The following is a 23,234-nucleotide window of genomic DNA, read 5'->3' as shown; positions in this document are numbered from 1 at the left end:
CGTGTCAAAATCAAGTTTCCCAAGTTAGCTCGCTAGCAGGTTTGTGCTGGCGCCACAAAAGCCACATGGTGATTCCCGACATTCACAAATTTGCACAGAGCTCGCAAAAAGCGACCGTTCTCAGAAAGCCTATTGTCGGCCGTTATTACGACTCGCAATTTCGCCTGATCTCGCGTTCCCTTTATGTAACCCAAAAATATTACAAAAGGAATCTCCATTAATATGAATTTCTACCATACTGTTTAAGTAATAAAGATCAATATCGCACAAACACGATGAAGCACGAAGGGATCAATGATAAACCCTCAAACATTTCGCTCCGGGTGTCTCGTTTCCATTCCAAACAAATAAGCGCTTCTCCGCTTTCAACCACTTCCTTCCATTGAACTGCTGTTATTTTTAAAGCGCTATCTGCTTGATGGTGTATTAGCCGAGAAAAGGTGTTTGCCAGACCAGCGAAATATTTTTCAGTTTCATTGTTATTCGAACCTTTTCCGTTGCCTCCCAAATTAGAATGCCATAGGTATTTACAATGGTCAACTTTTTATGTTGCTTTTTGTCTAAGAACATGTTTTTTGCTGTGCCGGGAGATTGTTAAGATTTATTTATGGTCTAGAATAGTCTATTATGTTATGATTACGCGGTAGATAATTATAGATGATGAGATTTATTTTTCCTTTGTCCCTGAAGCATTGTCTTTTATTGCGTCGTAAAAACTGAAATGAATATTGCGTAATTTTTTATATACAGTGGAGTCATCACAAACATTTTTATTTCTTATCATCTTCGTTTCCTTGGTCCCCGGAAACTTTGACATTCGAAATACTGCTTCCTTGCATTAAATAAATATATATAACTTTTAGATCTTATCTATTGAATACAAATATAAAAACAAAATATAAGTATATAGATTTTATATCATCGTAATCACTACATAAAAAAATGTTTTACTACCTGTAAAACAAAGTCGCCCTCCGTGTCTGTCTGTGTCTAAGCTTTCTTTTTGAAATTTGATGCAGTTTTCATTATTATTTAGACAATTTATTCCCGAAGGTATAAATAAATTATCCCGTGTGGCGTCGAGCTACGTCGCTGGTCTTGGATTGGACATATGATTCGTTCTAACCACATCTAGCAATCATTTTATTTATTTTAGAAACACAAGCTTCAAATCCCAATCTTTTATATTTAAATCCCAATCTATTTTCGTACCTACCACACTCCTAATTAATAACTCCAACCCAACTTCCATCAGGCAACTAATTTGCATAACAATTTGAATCTTCAAGCCTGACGCTATAATCATCATAATTCTAGTATTTCTCACCGCCCTCTGGCCTTTCTGACTTCAAGATACATGTTATTTTATTGTAATGAAGAAATGGTTTTAACACCTTTATTTACTTAAATATACTTACCTTATGTCAGTATGAAGACATTTTTATAATCCTAACCTAAACATAATGACACAGCAGTTGATAGCGAACCGTACAAACTTCTTATATTGGCAATCATTAGTAGACAATTAAGACTCCACTCCATTGGTTATAATTATTACAACTGATGAATGAAACTAAGTAAGTACCTATAAATGGGGTTTTGTACAGTAAATTTATCATCTACTATGAATGATATATATTGAAGCAGTGGTGATGGTCCAGTCCCAGGTTCGAATCCCACTCGTGCCACATGAGTTTGTATACCAATCTGATTCATGTATAGCTTATGTATATGCTTAGTTTTCTTCGACCACCATTTGCTTCCGGAGAAGGAAACATGGTGAGGAATCCTGCACACTGGTTGATGTGAAACGGAAACTGTGATGGCAAATAAATTTCCAAGAAAATTGTTGTGTGTGTTTCATTCACACGTAATGACCACGACCCTCAACTATGAGGAATACGACTATCTATGAAGAAGAAGATAGATAATATGATACAAAAGAAATCCTGGATGTGGTGGAAGATATTATGCGTAATGTTGACTGGATTCATTAACTTAAGTTTTTTTTCATTGCCTTACGACTTAAGATTACCATGCGGATATCGAAATAGTTACGTTGTTATTATCCCCAAAAACATATTTGAGTAGAAAGGTTAAAAATAGCTGCGGACATTACAAATTTTCTAAGTCATTAATTCTACCGTCCAAGCAGGGGCGAGATAAGAATCTGGGCCGCAAACGGTCAGCATACCTTCTTTTTACCCCAAACGACAACGTCTCGAAAAAGAACAAAAAGTAGGGGAGTCTCGATTGCCCGACGGTTTTACTTCGAAGTTAATAACGGTCTCTTTTTAGGTTATGTTCTTTTTGTTATCTTGAATTCTTAATTTGATTTGCACTAAAACAGCACAGATTGTATTGTTGTCTTAAGTTCCAATAGCACTTTTGAAAGGGTCACATAAGTACCTACTAAGAAATATGGATTGGTTATTTTGGTGGGAAAAGGCAGTCAACACAATTGGTATGTACGTACATGAGATATAAACAATATAGAAAGCCATGCTGATCTGCGAGAAAGAGGTACCTGGCTTTCTTTAGAGGTTATCGATAGGCTAGGATATAATCGTCAGAACAACAAAGGAAGAAGTTATGAGAAGCTGTTTTCACATAGATTGGAAAAGATCATCGGGATGAAAATAATAAAGTACCTTCTTAAGAAACATGATAGAAGTAAAGATAAACGAACAGCAGCGGAAATGACGGTATTCCAGAACAACAAAATTAAATAAAAAGTGATCGTGTATATAACTTATAAAGTGATAGTGTCTTCGACTTGCGAATGTGGAAGAAGATGCTTGAGAACAACAGTATTGAACTGAATTAAATACGAAGGAATGATTAACTTTTTCTTATTTAAGAGCTATGCTCTTGTCGGTGCAGTATACACCACGCCTCTATTTATCCTCGGCTTTGCTTTTAAGGTCTCGATACGACACAACGCCTGCCTTCTCTTTCAGTCGGCTTACATACTACTCATCCTCGTTCTCCCTGGATCTCTTCTTCCTTTCACCTTTCCTTCAAAAATAGATTTAAATAAGGTGTCGCGTCGTATCAAGTGCCCAATTATTCTTCCCCTTCTATTTTCTATTTCTGTCAGCAGTCTTCTTTTTTCGTTTACTATTTCCAGCACTTCTTCATTGCTTTTTCTCTCTGTCCAGATTATTTTTTCCATCCTTCTCCAGCACCACATGCGACATGATTAAAAGTAATCGAAAATATGAAACTTGTTCTAACGTGGTCGGGTTACCATGAAACATAAGACACGTAGCACGTCATTAGGTCTCCACGTTCTCTATTTTTTTTACACGATGCGTACACGATATGGGAAAAAGAGACAGCATGTGGACGTTAGTAACGTGCTAGGTTATGTTTCGAGGTAGGCCTTCTATACTCCACACGATCAGCATCATCGATAACGACATCAAAACTGTACCCATATAAAAGCAGCGTGTTCAAAGTGGCGGGAGTTAACTGATGTCATTTGTGATTATAAAATGCCCTTACGCGGTCTATAAGTCCAGCATAAAACCCATCCATGAGACAAATTAGAAGCTAGTAGACTATATAACCCCTAAATAGTCGTAGGTGAGTACCTATTCTTTTTTCCGTCCTAGTTATCCTTTTCACCAACACTACGTCTTGATGCATCCAACTTCTTCCTTTCTTTTCTTTATGAGTTTCTATGTCTCTCATCTGAACTTCTCCCGGTTACTACATCTTCTATTGTCACATTCTAAAGCCCGAATTCTCATCAAAAAATAAATATTTAAATTTTAAATTCAACTTTGAAGATACATCTCCAATTTCACCAGCGGCTGCCTGCCGTTGATCGTTATTGGCCGTAGAAACCTTTACACAATCAACGTATAAAACGTTAACTCTTAGTTAGCTCGTACGACATCCACGAGAGGAAATGGAGGTATTCTAGGAGGAAAGTAAACGCCATCTTTCTCATATCAACATCCTGTTACCGTGAAAAGATAATTCGTTTAGGAAAACAATCCTAACGTGAATTTTCTACATTTGGGAATAGAAGACTCATAATCATTTAATTAAGAGTACCGCTCGGTTATTATGAAGAGCAACGAAATTTGTAGACCTATGGAAAATTATTAATTTTTCTTAAGTCCAATCCAGACTTGATTCATTTACATTGTTGGGAAATGTTTTGGTCCACATTTCAATATCGAGAAATCATTGTAATGTCGTACCTGGCTCAGAGGCTTTCCTTAGAAATTTAACGGTAATACAGCTAGCATTACGGGAACTTCTGGGCCGGAATCGGCACGGAATTGTCTCATAGACTACCTACCTATTTAAGTAACTTTTTGACGAAACATGTTCCGGATTTCTTCATGTTAACATTCTGACGAAGCATATAGTGGATTCTTCTATTGTACATTTAGACGAAGCATGTTGCATATGCCTAAAAACTATGCTTAAATACATACATATATAAACTTCTTTAGCGACGTTGTGCAGTTTTTGTGATGGCTAAAAAATGTTAAACTCACATCAGGACACGTGACCTGTGGGCGAAGTGCGGGTTAGCATTTCACTTTTCACTACGAATCGATTCGAAATGAGACACAGCGAACCAATCATATTGCGCCATTGTGACGCAGTGACAACCACACTGCAATGTCATTGGTGCACTGCGTCTCACTTCGAGTCACTTCGAGTCGATTCGATGGTGAGAAGTGAAATTCTAACCCGCACTAACCCCTCTGATCAAAAATTCGTAAGACGTCAAAAATTCACAACGTAATTTCACTTCTGTCGGAACAACCAGTTTTTTTTTTTAATAAACAAATTATACATTTATAAGCGAACTTCCAGCTAACCGCAGGTTAAGTTCATAGATCTCTTCTTCTTCTTGACCTTTTCTCAGTCATGTGAGATCGATACAGAACTCCTTCATAGATCTCTAAGTCGGAAATAGCTATGGATAGCTCGATTAGGACAAGTTGATGTGCTAATAATTGTACTAAATAGTAAATAAATACATAGGTATGTTTGGTTATCCTGCGATCTTGATCCAACAATGATGATAGCTGAATAACTGCGCGTATCCGACATCACTTTAAGAAATGCGACAGATATTCCTGCATGTGCTATACTTAATAAATAAGAAGATAAGTATTCCTGTAGATGCTGCGTTAAATAAATCCATCTTGACTTTCATAAATCCATCTACCTCCTTTAGTTGATAACTTGTTCGTTATTAAAAAAAGACATAGAGCGCACGAGGTTGTAAAGCAGGGCCCATACATCAAACATGACAGCTCAGAAATAAAACGAGCCGATATCTGGCGAACGTGTCGTGTCGACGCAAGCTGTATCTATTTATCGCCCCATATCTCTCCCTACAACAAAGCCAACGAATAAATAATAATGCCGCGCCCGGATCCGGACCCTTCGTCGAACGTAATCCAAAATGTCCGTTTATTTTTCTACATGAGACTCGGCGCGGAAAAAACAACGAGATCGACCGATCGAGCCGGTGAGAAAGAGATGAAAGATCTCTACGACTAGACTGCGCGGGCGGGGCGCCGCGTCGCTCTCTACTATTGGCCGACGTCACGCATCGCCCGCCGCCTGTACTCAACGTCCAATCCCGTGCCTCCTTCTTACACCTCTCCCGCACCCCGCAAGGCCCAAAATACCGACCTTTCACGAATGCCGACCCGATTCGATACGACCGAAAATGCCTTAGTTACTTCACGCGCGCACTGTTGGCTGGTCGCTTTCGCTGTCGGTTTTCTGAAAATACAAAAACTGAGTTCAGTGCCATTTTCTGGATTGCTTACATTTTTGGACCTGGAATACTAGTTGGCAGTGCCTACGGATATAATTCGCTCATATATACAGGTAACCCACCAAATAGCCTTGGAAAATATTTATGTAGTCGTTAAAATACTGGTACTATGCATAAACTATTAGTTATCAGAGGAAATCGTGAAATAAACATAGTATTACAGCACCGGATGATCGAACGTAAAAGCGGTGTCCTCGTAATCAACGTAGGCCGGTCGGTGTGGCAACGCCGCTCGTAAATAATAGGGTACGGTCTTTCTCTCGCAGCTGGCGCAGAACGGCAACGCCGCACTCGAAGCTATCGTGCCTCCACCGCGCTGGCTGTGGGGAATCGCCGACCCGAGTGAGACGCATTTACTGCCGAGCCGAACCGAACAAACTCAATACCTACAGTTCTCACCGATACGAACTCTATGAATACTTTACTTTCGACGAATTGTCATTTTTCTGGTTCATATTTCTCATTCTCTAACTTTGGACTTCACCAACTTTGTTCTTTCATAATTAGAATTATGTGATATAATTCTTAAGTATATAAGTAACACCGAAGTAAAATACATATTATTATTTACAGAGGTGTCTCAGCATTGGCCATCTGAATAATGATTCGCTGTAGAATAAGTCTTTAAAAATAATACTCTTGATAAACAATAACAAGGAACAGTTTGATGAAAATAAGTTTTGTTTACAGATATCGAGCGGGTGTTTGTGTACGCGTGGCGCTCTCTATCGGCATTCACCGGTACGAGCGCGCGGGGCGTGCGGGGTCCGCGGGGCGGGATCTTCGTCCCCCTACTTCAGTTTGACTCTGACGCTGTGGAGGGAGGTCGTGCTGCAGTTTGCCGCGAAAAAGGATCGTTCGCGCGGCAACTTTGAACAGTGACAGTGACCAAATTGTGAATTGATATAGAGAATGTGTGCCGGATTGCAGTGCTCTAAATATTGGATGCAGTGAAAAGGATTACACTAATCGGATTGCAGTGTTTTGGATTATATTTGGATTTTTTACATCAAGCAAACTGGGGATGCATAAGATGGAGCTTGGTGACAGCGTGTACGCCGCTGAGCGTATCATGAAGAAGAGAATTAGAAAGGTGAGCTTTACTTAATTTGGATTCGAGGTGGATGCTAACGTTACGAAATTGCATGCATTCGAGATCACATGTCAGCTGCGAATTTTGTTTGCACGTTTTATTGTGAGCCGCTGTCGCAACGGCGATCGCTTGTTTTGCTTGCACTGAATTTCAAAACACGCTTTATAAATAATATGCATTGCTCAACGTGATTGTAGTTTAGATTTTTGTGAATTAATCCGTCCATTGTAACGACAGCAGCTGGTTACTGGTAAGGGTTTTTGGGTTCCTTTTCACGCTCTGTTCCTCTCTTATTATTATCAAGGCTCCCCTACACGGTCTGTTGAGAAGTTGAGGCACCGGGGTCGCAATGAGAAAGTGAATAACTTTATGAATGTGCTTCCCTTCTTAAGATTACATTAGTTTTTAAGAGCAAACAAGTTTGACACTATACACTCTTTAGAATCTTTTGTGAAGGGTAGCCTTGTCATTTTCATTTGCCTGTTTTTGCATTGCTTGTACACTTGATAGTTCGCTACTAACTTGTGCATGACTCTCTGTGAATTAACAGTATAATATTTTTATATGTGGGTGTGGTAAATTAATCTTACTATAAGACTACTGGGTATTTGCAATAACTTCAATGTTTTCCTCTACCTCCTCTGGAAGTTAGTTTATTATAGATTTGAAGATTAAGACAGGTAAGTCACTGTTTAATTGCTCGTGGTACTAAGGACATAGGTACTTGCCCATGGTAAGGAAATATTATTATCTGCTCCAACAAATCCTTGGGGTGATTTGAAAACTTTTTATATGATTGATAAATTCGGATGTTAAAAGTTAATTTTGTCATATTTTATGTATTTTCAAAGAAAGGAACATTTAATTTAAAATTCATGTTTTTCAAAGAGAGCTTTGTTGTCTTTATAATAGACGCAGTGAATTATCTAATAATTACCTTAATTTATTTTTAAAATTACATAACTTTAATCTCCTTAGGACAGATGGCAATCAATCCCATCGATTTTTGAAGAACTTAAAACTGTTATTTCTTTAATTAAACCAAGATAATATCGTCTTGAATGTTATGTTTTTAACATTCGATAAAGAAGATTATTATCTGATGGAGATAATTGTCAGGTAATTCAGTATTAACTCTTCTCATCCACTAACATTTGAATACTATACAATACTAATTTAATATTTCTTAAACGTTTTCGCTTTGAACATAGTCTGTTTAATATATGAAATGAAATACAATCTTTATCTAATTCGGATTTCTCAAAACTTTTAACAAAATAATTAAGATATTTCAAATAATCATTTCTATTTTGACAGTCAATAATCAAAAACTTAACGATATTATGCATTACAATATTAATAAATAGTATTTCTAAAGTAACACTACTTAATGATATTTACACAGAACATAATGATGGTGGGTTAAAACTCGTGCGTGTTAGGACTATATTGGAAGCAACTAATTTGCTCTTTTAGAAAAACATTTATCTACCTTAAAAATTATGATTTGCCTTTTTAAATATTTTCAAATTTTTTTAAAGCTAAGTTCTTAAATTAACCCCATCACTATTATAGAACATGAATTTCATAAATGTAACAATGGTTGACTGTATTAAACAAAATGGGCGTGGATAATAAAATTTACCTCGAACAAAACTTTATCTGTAATATACATTGTATGTAAAATGTCACACTGGGTTATTGATTGAATTACTTTATAGAATGTTTGTTTAGATCGATAAAATTCAAGTATTATAAAAGTAGTAATTACATTTGTCAATACAAAAAAAAAACATTGAGTTAAATTTTATTTTCCATTTAAATCTTTGTTACGAACAATTAAATATGTATGACAGTAGCTTTCATTTAAATATATTTTTGTAGATATATATGGAAATAATTTTATTTCCAAAATCATGTTTTATCTACATTACGACATAATCATTGACAAAATACATTTCCTTCGCACTTCCTTAAACCAGAACTCATCACATATACTTATAAATTAATCCCTATTAATACCTCTTAACCCTTATAAAAGTTTATAAAGCCTTTCCACTAGCGCCGTGTCGAATTTAGGAAACAATTAATGATAATGATATACCTTGCCACCATAAATTTGACACTAACATGACGGATATAAAGCTCAAATTCCATTTGTTAATATCGTTTCTGTTATCAACCGGCATGGCCTACTCAATGTTACTTTTGAAAACCAACAAAGTTAATACTTTACTACTATCACGTAGAGTTCATATTCCAATAACAACCTAATTTGTAGTAGTAAACTCCTACAGAGCTCTGTGTCCCTGGTATCTCGTCAAGAACGCGCCAGTATTCGGCTTCGACCGAACAACCATCGAATGCGCATGCTCCCCGCCAGAACCGCCAGCCAATCAGCGTCGAGCACTCATTTTGATGAGCAAAAATGTTTCTTGTAACGTGTATTTAAAGAAAACCAATTAATCTAATATTAGTTTTATGCAAAATTGTACGATTAAACACATTTAGGACTCACTAAAGATTATTTTCATTATTTTTTATAGAAATACTGTCAGCGAGGGTTCGTCCATAGCCCTTACTTTTTGAGTAAGTCGCATACTACATAGTTCAAGAGGTTTTCTTTAGATGGCGCTGTTCGTAACAAACAAATGTTTACAATTGTACTAAAAATTCATTTAAAATGATAATCATGACATACATAAACAAATTAATATACTTCCTTTGAATATATAAATTACTTTTAGAATATATAAGATCTTCGGGTCTTAGTAGATGTCTTACCTATGTTATGTTATTTTATTACATTCATATTATTAATGTAAAAAAGGGCACTTAAATATATTACTAAATTTTTTTTTGTGCTTGAAATGTATGTAAGTATAGATGGATTTCATTATTGAATGAATGACTACATCGCTATGGGAATTAAGAATAAACACTCTTAACGACCAAATTCTGCCCTCGGATTATTGAAGCGTAAAATGCCTTGTAACGGTTTTCCCTAATCCAAAAAAAATAAACAAAAAATGCCGTTATCTCGGGGTCACGATGAAGAACTGATAATTTAAAACGAAGAGTCCCAAATGTGCACTCGGAAGCGACACAAAGAGACCAAATTTTCTATAAATAATCGCCTGACAATGCCGTGCCGTAATTTTATCCATCCCTATATCGGAATGAAATAAAAAAGTGCCCTGGGAGCAGAGAAATCGATTGAGCTGTCTTATTTTCTTTTTTATGTCAGTTATTCTTTATTCGACCAGAGGAGTGGATTATTCGTATTAAAAAACTCGTAAACAGTTGAATTCTGCGATGTCGCGAATTTTGTTATGTAAAGTGGTAAATATGTTCAATTTGATATTTATAAAAAAGAAAACTAGATACTCCTGGTTCGAAATACTTATTTATAAATTGTTTTCTAAATGGCTAATAATGATAAATAGTGATAGATTTGAGTTATTGATTAAATAAATAAATTATATACTTTTACTTGATTAACATTGAATGCTAGACTATAAAATTTTGATTAAAATTGTTCGTTTAAAAAATAATGGTACGGTTCTATAGATTTCGCTGTTGAAAAATGATACCATTATTATAACTAGGGGTTTTATGTATACTTGGCGTGTAGGTACTGGGCCACCCCTCCGATATAAAAACTTTCGTACATAAAGGGCCCCTATATTTAGAAAGCATACTTAATCGCATACGCGTTCACTCGAATATTAAAGTGGTGAATGGGGAATCGTCATATGGGAGCCCCTGCAATTAAAACCGAGGCTGCATTGTCTGGCTCCCGCGTTCCGTTACACGTTTTATCGACAGTAGTCACACTACGAAAGCGATTAGATTACAAAGCACCGCTAATGCAAATTCTGTCGTAAAACTGGTCGCACTAAAGTCATTTTACGATTAATTTAATGTCAATAAAGTTGTCCGAAACACGATACTTTTATCGCAACAATCTTTGGTGCTCCTATTTCTCAAAACATGGACAGTTACAGGATGCTACAAGAACCCAAGCTGAACTAGCGGTGTCATTAAAATAATGCTCCTGTCGACTCGCCGTGATGCCCCACGCATTATTATGTAAATGCAAGACGAAAATGAAAGGACGCTCTTTTTTGTACTCTATCTGATACAGATAAGGTCGGTAATTAATTGATAATTAGTGAAGTGTATGGCGGGGACGGCGCCCAGGTGAGAAGTTCCCACGTGATGCCTTCTATGATGAAAGTTGAAAAAACATAAATAGGATTATATTCTGACATTTTGTGATTTAAATCATTGAATATTTGCCATGTAAAAGTTACTTGATATCATTCAGATAATGATAGTTACATCACATCGTTTACCTAAATACCTACTTATTCAGCTCTCTCATGATCGTCAGTGCAAAGACCACAACTCGGAACTTAAAGAACCATTCTTTTAGTAATAAACAACGTTTCACAAAATTCTACGAACTAAACTAATAATACAAATTACTTACTATATATAGTTTTGTTCACTTATATTAATTTGATAAAAATCTTTCGCAGAGCCTACCAGAGCTAGGATTATTTTTATAATAAAATACCAAATATGATTTCTAACAAGTGCAGTGTTTGTATATATTGTTTAATCTAACAAAGGAATGTAATCAGGCCGTGTTATGAAGGGTCCTGACGAGGGTACCCCAGGTTCCCCATATCCTATATCCCGAGTATCGCATTTTTGTCGCATCTCCCCAGTCCGCTCCCTACTAATTGAGTTATAGCTTATTAAAATTTATGTTCGGATTAGTACTAAATAGCATCAGCATTTTACGTTAGTTCCGTTCCGTTTCACAATTTTATTGATACATCATTAATTGTAAAAATGTCAAGAATAATATATTTTTTTGCATTACCATATTGTGAACAGGTTGGTCTTGTCGAATAAACAGTTTCATGCATTAGACATAAAATAGAATGCAAACTGTAATACAACTGGCGTGTAATTGATACACAAAAAATTGATAAGTGAATCTTGCTTCAGAATGTCTAGTTAATGAATCCCAGGCTAATGTGAATTAGAAATGTACACATAAATAAATTTAGTTAATTTTGTCTAAATATACGCATTATAAACAATACAACAGATAAACAAAAGGTGTTATCCCTATTTGAACTTACAAATTAGTAAATGTTATTCAGATAAAAATTCTATTAAACAAATATTGAAAAGCAAGGGACTTACCTTGCATTATTAATATCCATTGTTACATAAATTCAAAGGAACGACAACGGCACAAATTGGGCAAAAATGCTGATTCGCATTCTGAAATCACACCGGTCTCCCTACAAGTGTTGTTTGTACACCGCCGACCGCAAGTGGCGGCCGAGGGTCGCGGCCCCTCAAACGAGGGTGCTTACCTATACCCGATAGCTTAATTTGATCAAATATCACCAAATACCTATCGATTATACCGGTTCTACAGGTTCCAATTTCGTACTACAAAAAAATCTTGGTCGTATGGTTATGAATAATAAATTAATTGTATAAGTTAACGTTTCTGTAATTTTGAAGTTGATTTTTAAGCTGATTAGTCTTTGAAAATTTAATGTCTACTTAGTATCCGTTCGCCGTCTCTCATGATAATATCAAAAGTTGTCTTGTCCTACGTAGAGTAAATACAAAAATGCTTATATTTTCGTGCTTGATACACAAGTATTACAATTTAATTTAAACAGAAAATATCTGATGATCTACATAAGCGAGCGTATAAGATTATGCTAGAAACGATAGTAAAATTTATTTTTGTATCAAGAAGAAATTGACGTTACGTCAAACTAGGCCCAGATGCCGTCACAGATTTAATTGTCTACGTGTCGATGACCGTGTCCGCTAAGTGCAGTCATCGTCACCGTTGCCATAACAGTAAAAAAGCCCCTAGACAAATGATCAAGCAAATCACCACAACAACCTAAATGAATTCTCCACGTGTTCAACCAATTAGCGACAGAGATTTATGTTCAGATTTCAAAATTCTTGCATTTAATTACGGGAAATCATTCGTGATAATTTGTTAACACATAGCTGCGTTGTAAATATGTCGGTCAGCGATTATATAATTTGGCTATCAATTGTATTAAATCTTATTCTGCGAACAGCAGAGCAGAAGATATCCAATCCGCATCACGGCTGCGGAGCGACTGCCGTGGGGCTTGCCTAAACTTACCACTAGCGAAGCGTCGTTGCCGGCCGGCAGACTTGCTTACCTTGTCTTGCATATCAGTTTTCTCTTCGCACACAGTGCTGTGCGTGTATACTACTCGACAGTTCTGCGCTCCTGGTAAATGAGTTACGAAAGAATACGCGCGATATTTTGCAGGGTTGAAGTAATAAATGAACGATGTTTGCCATGCCAAGTTTATCTTTCATAGTCAAGGTACACGATACTATGAATGAAGTAACATTTTGCTGACGTAGTCATTAGTATACACAATACTGATGAACATTTATTATTTTCAATGTATTTCTAAGTAGTTAAGGACTTCAATTTCATAAGAAATGAAAATGCAACTCGAGTGCTATCGATTCTTTATATGTCTGGTCAGAAATCGTCCACCCGTACGTTTATAGATCACGTAGATGCATAGCAAATAGATGCTGATAGACATGTCACGTCCTCGCCACCGTGGAGGTCTAACGTGGACAGGATAATTATCATCCTGAAGGACTATTTCGTATACCAAACCTACCTAGTTGTAATAAAACAATAATAATGCTTGTTTTGTTCAATGAGAAAACACGATTAAGTAGGCTTATAATTGATTTTAAGTTTTTAAAGTTTGTGTAAAAATAAACAAGTAATGGAATATTAATGAGGCGGCGTCGTTACTGCTCCGATCGCCTCTGGCGCTCGACTGCCCGCGGCTCCTAGTTTTTATGCCTCCCCTGCGCTCCCGATTTATCTGGCACCCTTTTAACGCCTCGGAGGGACTCTCGCAGACTCGAAATTAAACGATACGATTGAATTATAAACGAATCTACACCCTCGGCAGTAAAATATTAAGCCCGTTGTCGCTTGCTGGTATTTTGGAGATATTGTGAGGCTCTTTATTGAATATTCATATTTATTACATTCAAACAGTCAAGTGCCTTTTCCATTTAGATAATTAGGGAGAAATTAATGTCTCGAGTGAATTGAAATAGCTAAGTCTATCAAGCAAAATTTCACTTCATTTTTTTGACTGAATAGACCAAATAATGCTTTTTCAATCAGTCCATGTTCTTTCTAACTTTTGGAGCAGTTGAGAGCTACAGAGATTAGAAAAATAACAGAAAGGGTGTCCCTTTGATTTAGAAAAACTTAATGTTATTAAATCTTCAAGTTAAAAGCAAACAAAAGATATATTCATCGGTGATTCAACTACATATCTAATGTTATTATCATACCCAGGTAATAAAAAACTATAATAACTAAATTACATAATAATTACGTTATACACAGTCAAAGAAAAGCATAAATGAATCGCTCGAATGAATATCGCTGTTATTGTAGTTATAACTTCAGATTACAAATACCTACCTTAGAAATATTAATATTAATAAACGGGAATATTTTATCTAGCACAAAATTATTAGATACACACACTGATGTCCATCTTATCCTCACACATTGAATTTACAAAGTTGTCTCCATCAGATTTATTGTGTCCTAGTAAATGCGCACTGCTCCGACCTAATATTGGCATTCCGTAATAAGGATGTCAATAATCCAGATTGAGCATTCTTCGCTGCAGTGTAGTAACAATGCAAACTCCACGCAGTTTCTCCCGCCCTGGTACTTGCCGGATGCATCAAGTGCCATATTGGAGCCGCCGGGCCGTGATAAGGACGGCGCGGCGTTAATGAACATCCAAGGCATCGTTCGTGAGTGCGCGCGTCACGCTTTCCTCGCTTACGACAATGCACCCGACTGTCTCAGTCACGCACTATGATTTATGGTGTCCAATAACCCTCGCTCAATTAGAGACAGGTATTCCGAATCGTGCTCTTGGTAATGATACCTTCAACACCGTGAATGATTCTATGACCACTGCTATCAAGAATGAAGTTTGAAACGAATTTTTGAGCTAATTATTACTTATGATAACTTTAGAAGTGTGCATGAATTTACGAGCTTTGAATTCAATTGTTATTGAAAATACGAATACGAAACCTACCATACAAGTAAAATAAACAATATTTATACCTACTTTGTGACAGACCTAATAAGTAGTGTCGAAAATACGCAACAAACACCTGTTAGCATGAGATCGCAATTTTAATAAATCTCACTGCATAATTACTAAATACCGTCTACTCCACTAAATAGGTAATACATTTTTCACAGATATAAGAACAATCAAACCGAATTTCCGAAATTGGTAACACAAAAAAACAGACCAAAGGTCAAATAAAGTCTAAAATCCTGACAATCACCAAAACTTGACAGTCATGCTTAAACTAGGTTTTCAATACCAACAAACGCTTTTACGGAAATTTCACAGTGACTACACTTCGTTCAGGCAATTTGAGAGGATTCGTGTTTAAACGCTCGATCGGTCCCGTGGGCGAGGCGGCCTCCGAGCCGGGCCATTAATCTCCACCTCCCCCCGCCGCCTCATGCCCCAGCCAGACCACCGGGGAAAATCCGGAAAGCGGTGTGGCTCGAGAGCAATTTGTGACAGCTTGATAGATGTGAAAATGTGGTTGGAAATGACGGTGTACTGCAACTTGTGGCGACTGGCGAGATGATTAAAGTTTAAAGTGTAATATAAACTCGAAGGGAAATGCAATCCACATTATAAACTAAATGCTAATCAATGAAATGGTTTTTAAAATAATTGATGAAATGATTGTTACATTACTCGTGTCGTTCAAACGTTACAATACTAATATCATTATTATTGATATACCTTTTCTTATTTGATATACGAGCTCCTAAAAATTTAAAGAATAGAATGACAACAATAACAAACGTTAATTTATTACACAGTAATGAACTCTTGTCCACATTTAAAGTAGATGCGTCCAACTATACGAACAAGATAACTTATAAAAACAACCTAATGAGGATTTTCATATAGTAAGCAGAACAACACAAGACTAATAATATTTAAAAATTACTGAAGAAAAAGCTCCACAAAATAATGTAAAACAATATTTGACCCTTATACAGTAGCAGATGCTTATACGATAACAATTTAAAAATAACAATAAATCATAACTGTAGGTAGGATACTTTTTAAATCGTCTCCTCAGGTTACTATGCACCAGTTAACCTCTGATTTATTATCTGTTACATCACTAACTTTGAATATGCGGGTAGTTTTAATTGGGTGATGTTAGAAACCGTAGCTAGATACAGAAATAAACTGTTTAGCTTCTCAGTACCTATTATAATTTTGATGTAATTATCTCCCCTTTATTATATTTTATTTTTGAATTATACATAATTGTCGATTATGATCGACAAACACGTATGTTACGGCTAAAACCGGAAATTCCGAAATTTTGCCGTCTAACTAGGTGGGAATTACAAATTAAAATTCAAAATATTCGCCGTGATGATCGATGCACTTTTGCATTTGGTGAAACCAGTTTTCACAGCACTTTTTCCGATCGGAAGGCAGTATCTAAAAAACATGATTTTTGAGAGCCTCGACAGCTTCTTCTTGGGTTGAAAATCGATGATCACGTAATTTATTCTTCACGGTTGGAAATAAAATAAATCGTTTGGTGTCAAATCAGGGCTAATTTCATGGCGGATGACCCATTAATTTCACTGTTTCGCCCTCCAAAATAGGATCGTTTCACCCGAAGTGTGACAGCTTGCGTTGTCGTGATCGAGAATGATTCTGCGTTGTGGATTATTCTTCCTAATTTCCGCAAAGACTTCTGGAAAACAAATGGTCGTGCACCACTCCGATTTAACAGATTTACGATTTTCTAGTGGTACAGTAGCCACGTATATCCATTTATTCAAAAAAACAGGCTTCTTTGCTTCAAAGTGGTTTTCGTACGAGCAACTTTTGTTGGGTTCGGCTCATATTGGAACATTCAAACTGTTTATTGTTGCTTATTTTGCAGTCATAAGCATAAATCACCAAACGCACAGCTTTTGATGCACCGCGATTGTATATTTTTCATCATAATTTGGAACCAATCGACACGACTGTTTTTGATCTATTGTTAAATTGTGCGGTATCCAACGCGAACAAACTTTTTTGAAGCCAAGTTTTCGTGTAATATCTTAGGTATACTCGTCATACTAATGCCCAAGGACGCCTCTTATCTCTCGATATGTAACACGACTTTGCATTATTAGTCGATGTTTCGTGGTACAACAACTGATTTAAATTGATTCGAAAAACGATTAAAGCTTCTTTGTTAAACGAAATAGGAATTAGGTACCTAAAATATTAAACCGGGGTAATAAGTACTTATTACTCCGGTTTATTTTATATAGTTCACATCAGTATGAATCAGAAGTTAAGTGCTAGAATGGATGGAGCCTTCTATGTTCAGTTATTAACATAGGTAATTCAGTAATCATTATTGCCATACAAAGGTTCAATGAGATATTATAACATTAAGATCTTGAGATATTACTCTCCAAAACTCTGTAATAATTAGACGTGAAAATATAAACTAGCGCGGATTGGGTAAAGTCATAAGGAGTTTTCGAAAACGGTGACTCACAAAACCCTTCAACGATCTACAAGAGTGAGATTAGACTCACTTTATATTTTCGGAATCTAATAAGTTTGATTGAGAATGATGGGTCACAAATACGATTTCCATAGACATACTAGTACGAGTATATAACTGATGTGAGAAGAGATGAGTGTGAGTGAGATAAGGAATACGAATACGAAGGAAAGTCAACAAAGCATTGATAACGAAAATGTTGAGAAGCATTAGATGTGCGTTTTATGGTTTGATACCCCGAAAATAGTGACACCGAAGAAAATAGTGAAGTGAGGACATTGGATGTGCCAGTTAATGGAAATGGAACCGGAAGAACGCCAAAGAAAATGTGGTTTATAACAATGGCTCTAAATTAAGAGATACTTTTATACTTAATGTAAAAAGATGGCGGCGGAATGATATATTAGCGTACTGAGTAAAATGGATAAGAATAACATGCTATATATCGACGACACATTAAGTTTCGGAAGAAGAAAAATATCAAGTATTCGCGGATTCGCGGTTCTCTTGCGAGTCACCATCACAATTTTGTCTATGTATGTATATTTAAAAATCTGTATTTTGAACATGTGACCTCCATCATAAAGGAAAAGATTTATATATAGAACTGCTGTTTAATGAGAAAAGGGAAATCATATTATTTTATAAAATAGGATCTTTCCACTAAATTTCAGATGTAATGTTTCCCATCACCCTATCCGCGATATCCATGGTGATTGCAGGATTAGTATAAATCTAGTTAATTATTCCGACACTAATTGCAGCTGGTTTCCGATCGCTCTGCTAATTGGCGTCTTTGCACCCGGGCCTTGGTCCGCCCATGGCGCGATTACAACCATCAAACCTACCATCTTCTCTATAAAACGGTGTCAAAATAAATGAAACTTTATGTATTCGCTAGAAGGGCTAAGTTGCATGCAATGGTAACTTGGTAGGTTGGAACACGAAAGCGGGGGTGGAGTGAGACGAAGCGGGGGTGTGGCACCTCTCCCTTCGCCCCGCCTGCCCCGCCAGCCGTCCAATCGCCGCGCGGCAGCCGCACAACCTCACCTTGCCCACACGTCCCAACGGATCCTTTTTATTTTTTGAAATGTTAATGCCTTTGTTAGGTTTCGGACTTTGGTTTGAGATGAGGTAATAAATGGACACAATACGATTGTTGCCAGTCATTGTGTCGTTGTGGGCAATGGCAGTGTTATTGTGGTTACGTTTGTTTTACATAACACGCTACGTTTTTAGAACTTTTTTGGTATTTTGAAGTTTTCACTATATTTCATTCTCTCACCTCGTTGTTATGATGATTTCAGTAGTTTTTTAATTATTTTTAACCTTAGCCAAATATTGTATGAAATTTATCCAAAGCAGCAATGCAATCATGCTACGCACTAGTTTATATGATTACTTGATATTAGCGCACTAAAACTATATATTGATATATTAATAAAATATATTTTTGAACGCTCGTACAAAGTCACATCGTTCGGAACAATTTCCATCGCACCCTTCATCAGTAAAACCAATAAGACGCGAGGGTTTTTGTACCCTTCCATTTATGAAACGCCCTATGCACAGCTCCTATCATTTGAAATTCCACCTTAATGCCAGGGTATAAGACGTATTTTGGGTTGTTTTGTGAATTTAAATTAAACATGCGACGTGGAAACCCTATAATAAAGCATTGTAGTCAGATTGTTTGTGCCTTGTGCCGCAACATTCACTTCTTACTCATCACATCACAGCTGTTTCGGAACTTTCAGACAAAATAGAAACTGCATGAGTTGCATTGACACGATTGTATTTAGTTATACTTATTAGTTTCTTTCTCTTCAGCGCTTCTTTAATAATTATCTTCGTGTTTGCTAACTGTTCACCTACTTAGTTATACTTAGTAAAAAATAAGTTAGTAGAGTAATTGCCTACCTATGCACTATATTATCCATTGTTGTTTTTTTCTCTCATTTTCTTAACCTAACAAGTAATTTCTTCAACTGTGTTGTGTATCAAACATGTAAATTAGACTCGATGGCTGGTGACTTGCATAACATCATAATCATCTAGGTAATTTGGCTGTTGTAGATTTTTCGTCATACATCCGATTTTATAACTAAGTACAAAAGTATATATGTGTTGTGTAGTTATATGCATCATAAATTCTCAATGATTTTGTCAGTCATTTAAAATGTTGAATAATGGATCTGATAATAGATTATACCATTAAAGTTAGATGAACTATCATCTAATCATATTATTTTCAGTATCGCTTAATAACAATGAAAGTACAAAGTATACACGCATCAAATACGATAAAGCCGATTAATTAAGTTCGGCCTTTTACAAGTGAACATTGCATGTCGTCCCCGCTCCGCGAGGTGCGGAGTTCGGTGCTCGTGCGCGGTGTGCGGGCAGTACGGGCGCGGTAGGGAGCGCGCCAGCTGGCCGGCAGGTGCGCCGCGAGCGAACGGGCCCACCAACTATTCGCATTTCGGCTTTAAAATATCATATCATATTGTATCATTCCCGGCTATTTCATAAATCGTTCACCTCTCCTCCTTATATTTTACACCTCCGCTATCACGAGATGTTATACTTACTCACTGAACATTAAGTCTATTTTTAGCTCGAACCGTTTATTCCCGTACTTTCACTAATGTTATCGCCTACAATCTGCAAGGCTATATATGCAACCCTCCCGTACAGAGTGCACGCCACCGATCAGTCGAGTCACGCCAGCCTGACGCCGTGCTCGCATTTATTGAACGTTATACCTAACCGGCCACCTTTCTCGTTTCAGAACAAAGTGGAATACTACGTGAAATGGAAAGGGTGGAAGCCAAAGCACAACACGTGGGAACCGGAAGAGAATATCTTGGATCCGCGGCTCATTCAGAGCTTCGAGCGAGGCGAGGAGCTTCGAAGACAAGGCCGCAAGCGAGAACGAGAGCATTCGCCGACAGAACGCGCGCGCAGCGGCAGCGAAGAGAGGCAGCCGCCACCCGGCAAGCGCAAGGCAGCCGTTCTATCGCAGGAGTCCGGCAAGATTGGAGTCACCATCACTACCATGAGTCCGCCGGCCAAACGGCACGACACCACCAAAGTAAATGGCGGGCGGACACCGCACGCAAGTCAGCCCCCGCCGCCTGCGGCACCCCCTGGCGGCGCCGCCGCTCCCGCTTCTCCCGCAGCTGAAGCTGCTGCGCCTAGAACCGGTCCCAGAAGGGCTCCGCATTCGCCAGAAGAAGCCGATGCTCACATTCCCGCAGAAAGAGAAAGGCGCACGGATACCCAGCCGACGGCCACAGCACCCGCGGAACCAAAAGGAGCTAGACCCCCGCCACCCGCACCGCAGCCCGAGGACGAGGACTCATGGGGCGAGGCACCACCTGTGGCAGCGCCCCCGCCGCCGCCCCCTCAGCCCCCTCGACGCGGCGCCGCGTACTGGATGTCACGGTCGCCGGTTGCAGACCAGATATTCATCACAGACGTGACGGTCAACTTCCAGACGGTCACCATCAGGGAGTGCCGGACGGAACGCGGCTTCTTCAGAGCTCGTGAAGCTCGACCGCTCGATGTCACGTAAATGCAACGAGACTTTTGTACAAATCTAGTTATCTACTATTTATTTAAATAGTTTGTGGTGAAGTGAAAAACTGTCAGGGTGAATTCCTTATTATGTAGGCCTAAGGTACCTACGATGGTAGGAATGCTGATTGTGTAGATAGAGAAGACCCTCATACTGACTATGCAATACGACCTCCAAGTAATTATACAAATGTAGACATTGTTGTCAATTGTTAAAATTAAGATGCTTATATTATTCGTTGAATTTATGAAGAAGACAATGATATGCCTACCTCAGTTTGTAGGGAAGAGCAGAAGTCGGCAGTATACGTGTAGGTATTTGCTTTTCATTTCTATCGTGAAGACTGTCTGGGCTTGGGAGTAGTGATGATGGAATCTGATTGTCGGTTCCCGCATGGGTTTACTGGCATTCTATGATATACGGCAATATAAATTGTATTCTGTGAGTGCTATGCTATGTCTTGTATCCAAATATTAAGTAGACAGTGGAGCATGCTGAATCGACGTAGTGATATTACTCTTACATTTCCAAGCTATAGTAGAAGAACTGTATCACTTATTTTATAACTCTTGCGCTTTTGCTTTTGCGCTGATAAACTGGTATTTACCATTACTACTACAATAACATAAGTTCTTACTTCTATTTTTCTGCAAAAACGAAGTGTTTCAATATATTCCTATCAATGTATTCTGTCTATAAACCAGTGCTATTGGACATATTATTCAACATAATTATATTATTATTATTAATTGCAAATAGATCTTCGAATCTCTTTTTATTTATATCAGTAGATAGGGTCATGTAAATTTTGTTTTTGTTATTGTTGATATTTATATTATGTGATGATTTTAATTTTAACGTAGTCTTATAATCTGACCATACATTGTCTATCTTATAGATCTAATTATCTACACTCACGGTGAATTACAATACAATGTACAAATGTACTTCTTCAAAAACAAAATAATAAAATATATTTAGGTATTTTTCACTTTTTCCTTAAGTACTTACATGTAATTTTTGAACAGTTAGATATATGTTAGTACTAATTCGAAAAATGTATCGATTCTGTATTTTTATAAGTACTTCCCCCGAGTACTAGCATGTAAGTAGCATGAAATACTAGTACAAAAATTAGGAAATTAAATTTTAAATTGTGGCTGCCCATTGTATAAAGAGCTTTTGAGAATTTCTGGGTCCCAAATTAATTGGTTTTGCAATAAGGATTTTAGTGACAAGAAAATTACATGTTTTTGTGTGTCTACAGGCATCTAGGGTTCCATGATGGAACGTCATGACTTATTATTCATACATTTTATAGATTCCTAAACAGATCAACTTATTATCTGTCAATTTTTTTATTATCCTGACTTTGCACACAACTACATACGGGACTTGCTCTAACCTTTTTTAAAAAGGTTAATAGGTTATATAACTATGTAGTTAGATCAACATCTAGTCTTAACTACATTACAAAATGGAATTGTTCAAAAATTACACGATTTTTGTATTGTGCCCATTTAAATATATTTATTTTTTCTAATATAAACGTAGCTGTTGATCGTTTATTAAATGAACTGATTGTTTTACGTTAATTTCATGATTCCTTGTGCTAATAAGTTATTAATTTTAGTTTTAATAATTATTCCGAGCGCTAACTTTGTGTTCCTTGATTTTATTGTTATTAAGTTCTCTAAAATAGAGTAACAATTACCTATCTTGTGGAATGAAGTTTCACATAATGCATTTTTATGGGATGGCCATTGTAAATATTGTACATATTATGTAATTATTGTTAGGGCACTTGTTTTATAATGTGATAGTCTTCTCACGTTGTAGTATGTAAATAAATGAGAATGAATTAGAGTTTATTTTGTTTTATTCTCCCCATCAGTTCCGTCTTGTACCAAAATTAACATTAGATTGAAGCGTTGCACTTTAATCCTGTAATCGAAAGGTCACAGGTTCGAATGCTAGTTGTGCCACATGAGCTTTATACCTATACCAATCTGACT

General features: G+C 37.0%; 1 protein-coding gene across 1 annotated transcript; it reads left to right on the top strand.

Annotated features, from left to right (window-relative positions):
• The first annotated feature begins 5,713 nt into the window (after positions 1-5,713).
• On the top strand, positions 5,714-23,085 carry Pc (Polycomb). Its single transcript, XM_053769641.1, has 3 exons — positions 5,714-5,874; positions 6,512-6,914; positions 20,431-23,085. The coding sequence occupies exons 2-3, from the start codon at positions 6,846-6,848 to the stop codon at positions 21,214-21,216; spliced, it is 855 nt and encodes a 284-aa protein (XP_053625616.1). The 5' UTR covers positions 5,714-5,874; positions 6,512-6,845; the 3' UTR covers positions 21,217-23,085.
• The last annotated feature ends 149 nt before the right edge of the window (positions 23,086-23,234 follow it).

This window comes from Plodia interpunctella, chromosome 3 (genome assembly GCF_027563975.2).
Source record: "Plodia interpunctella isolate USDA-ARS_2022_Savannah chromosome 3, ilPloInte3.2, whole genome shotgun sequence".
Taxonomy (NCBI): domain Eukaryota; kingdom Metazoa; phylum Arthropoda; class Insecta; order Lepidoptera; family Pyralidae; genus Plodia; species Plodia interpunctella.
The sequence above is the reverse complement of the archived record's forward strand: the minus strand, read 5'-3'. Positions and strand labels throughout refer to the sequence as shown.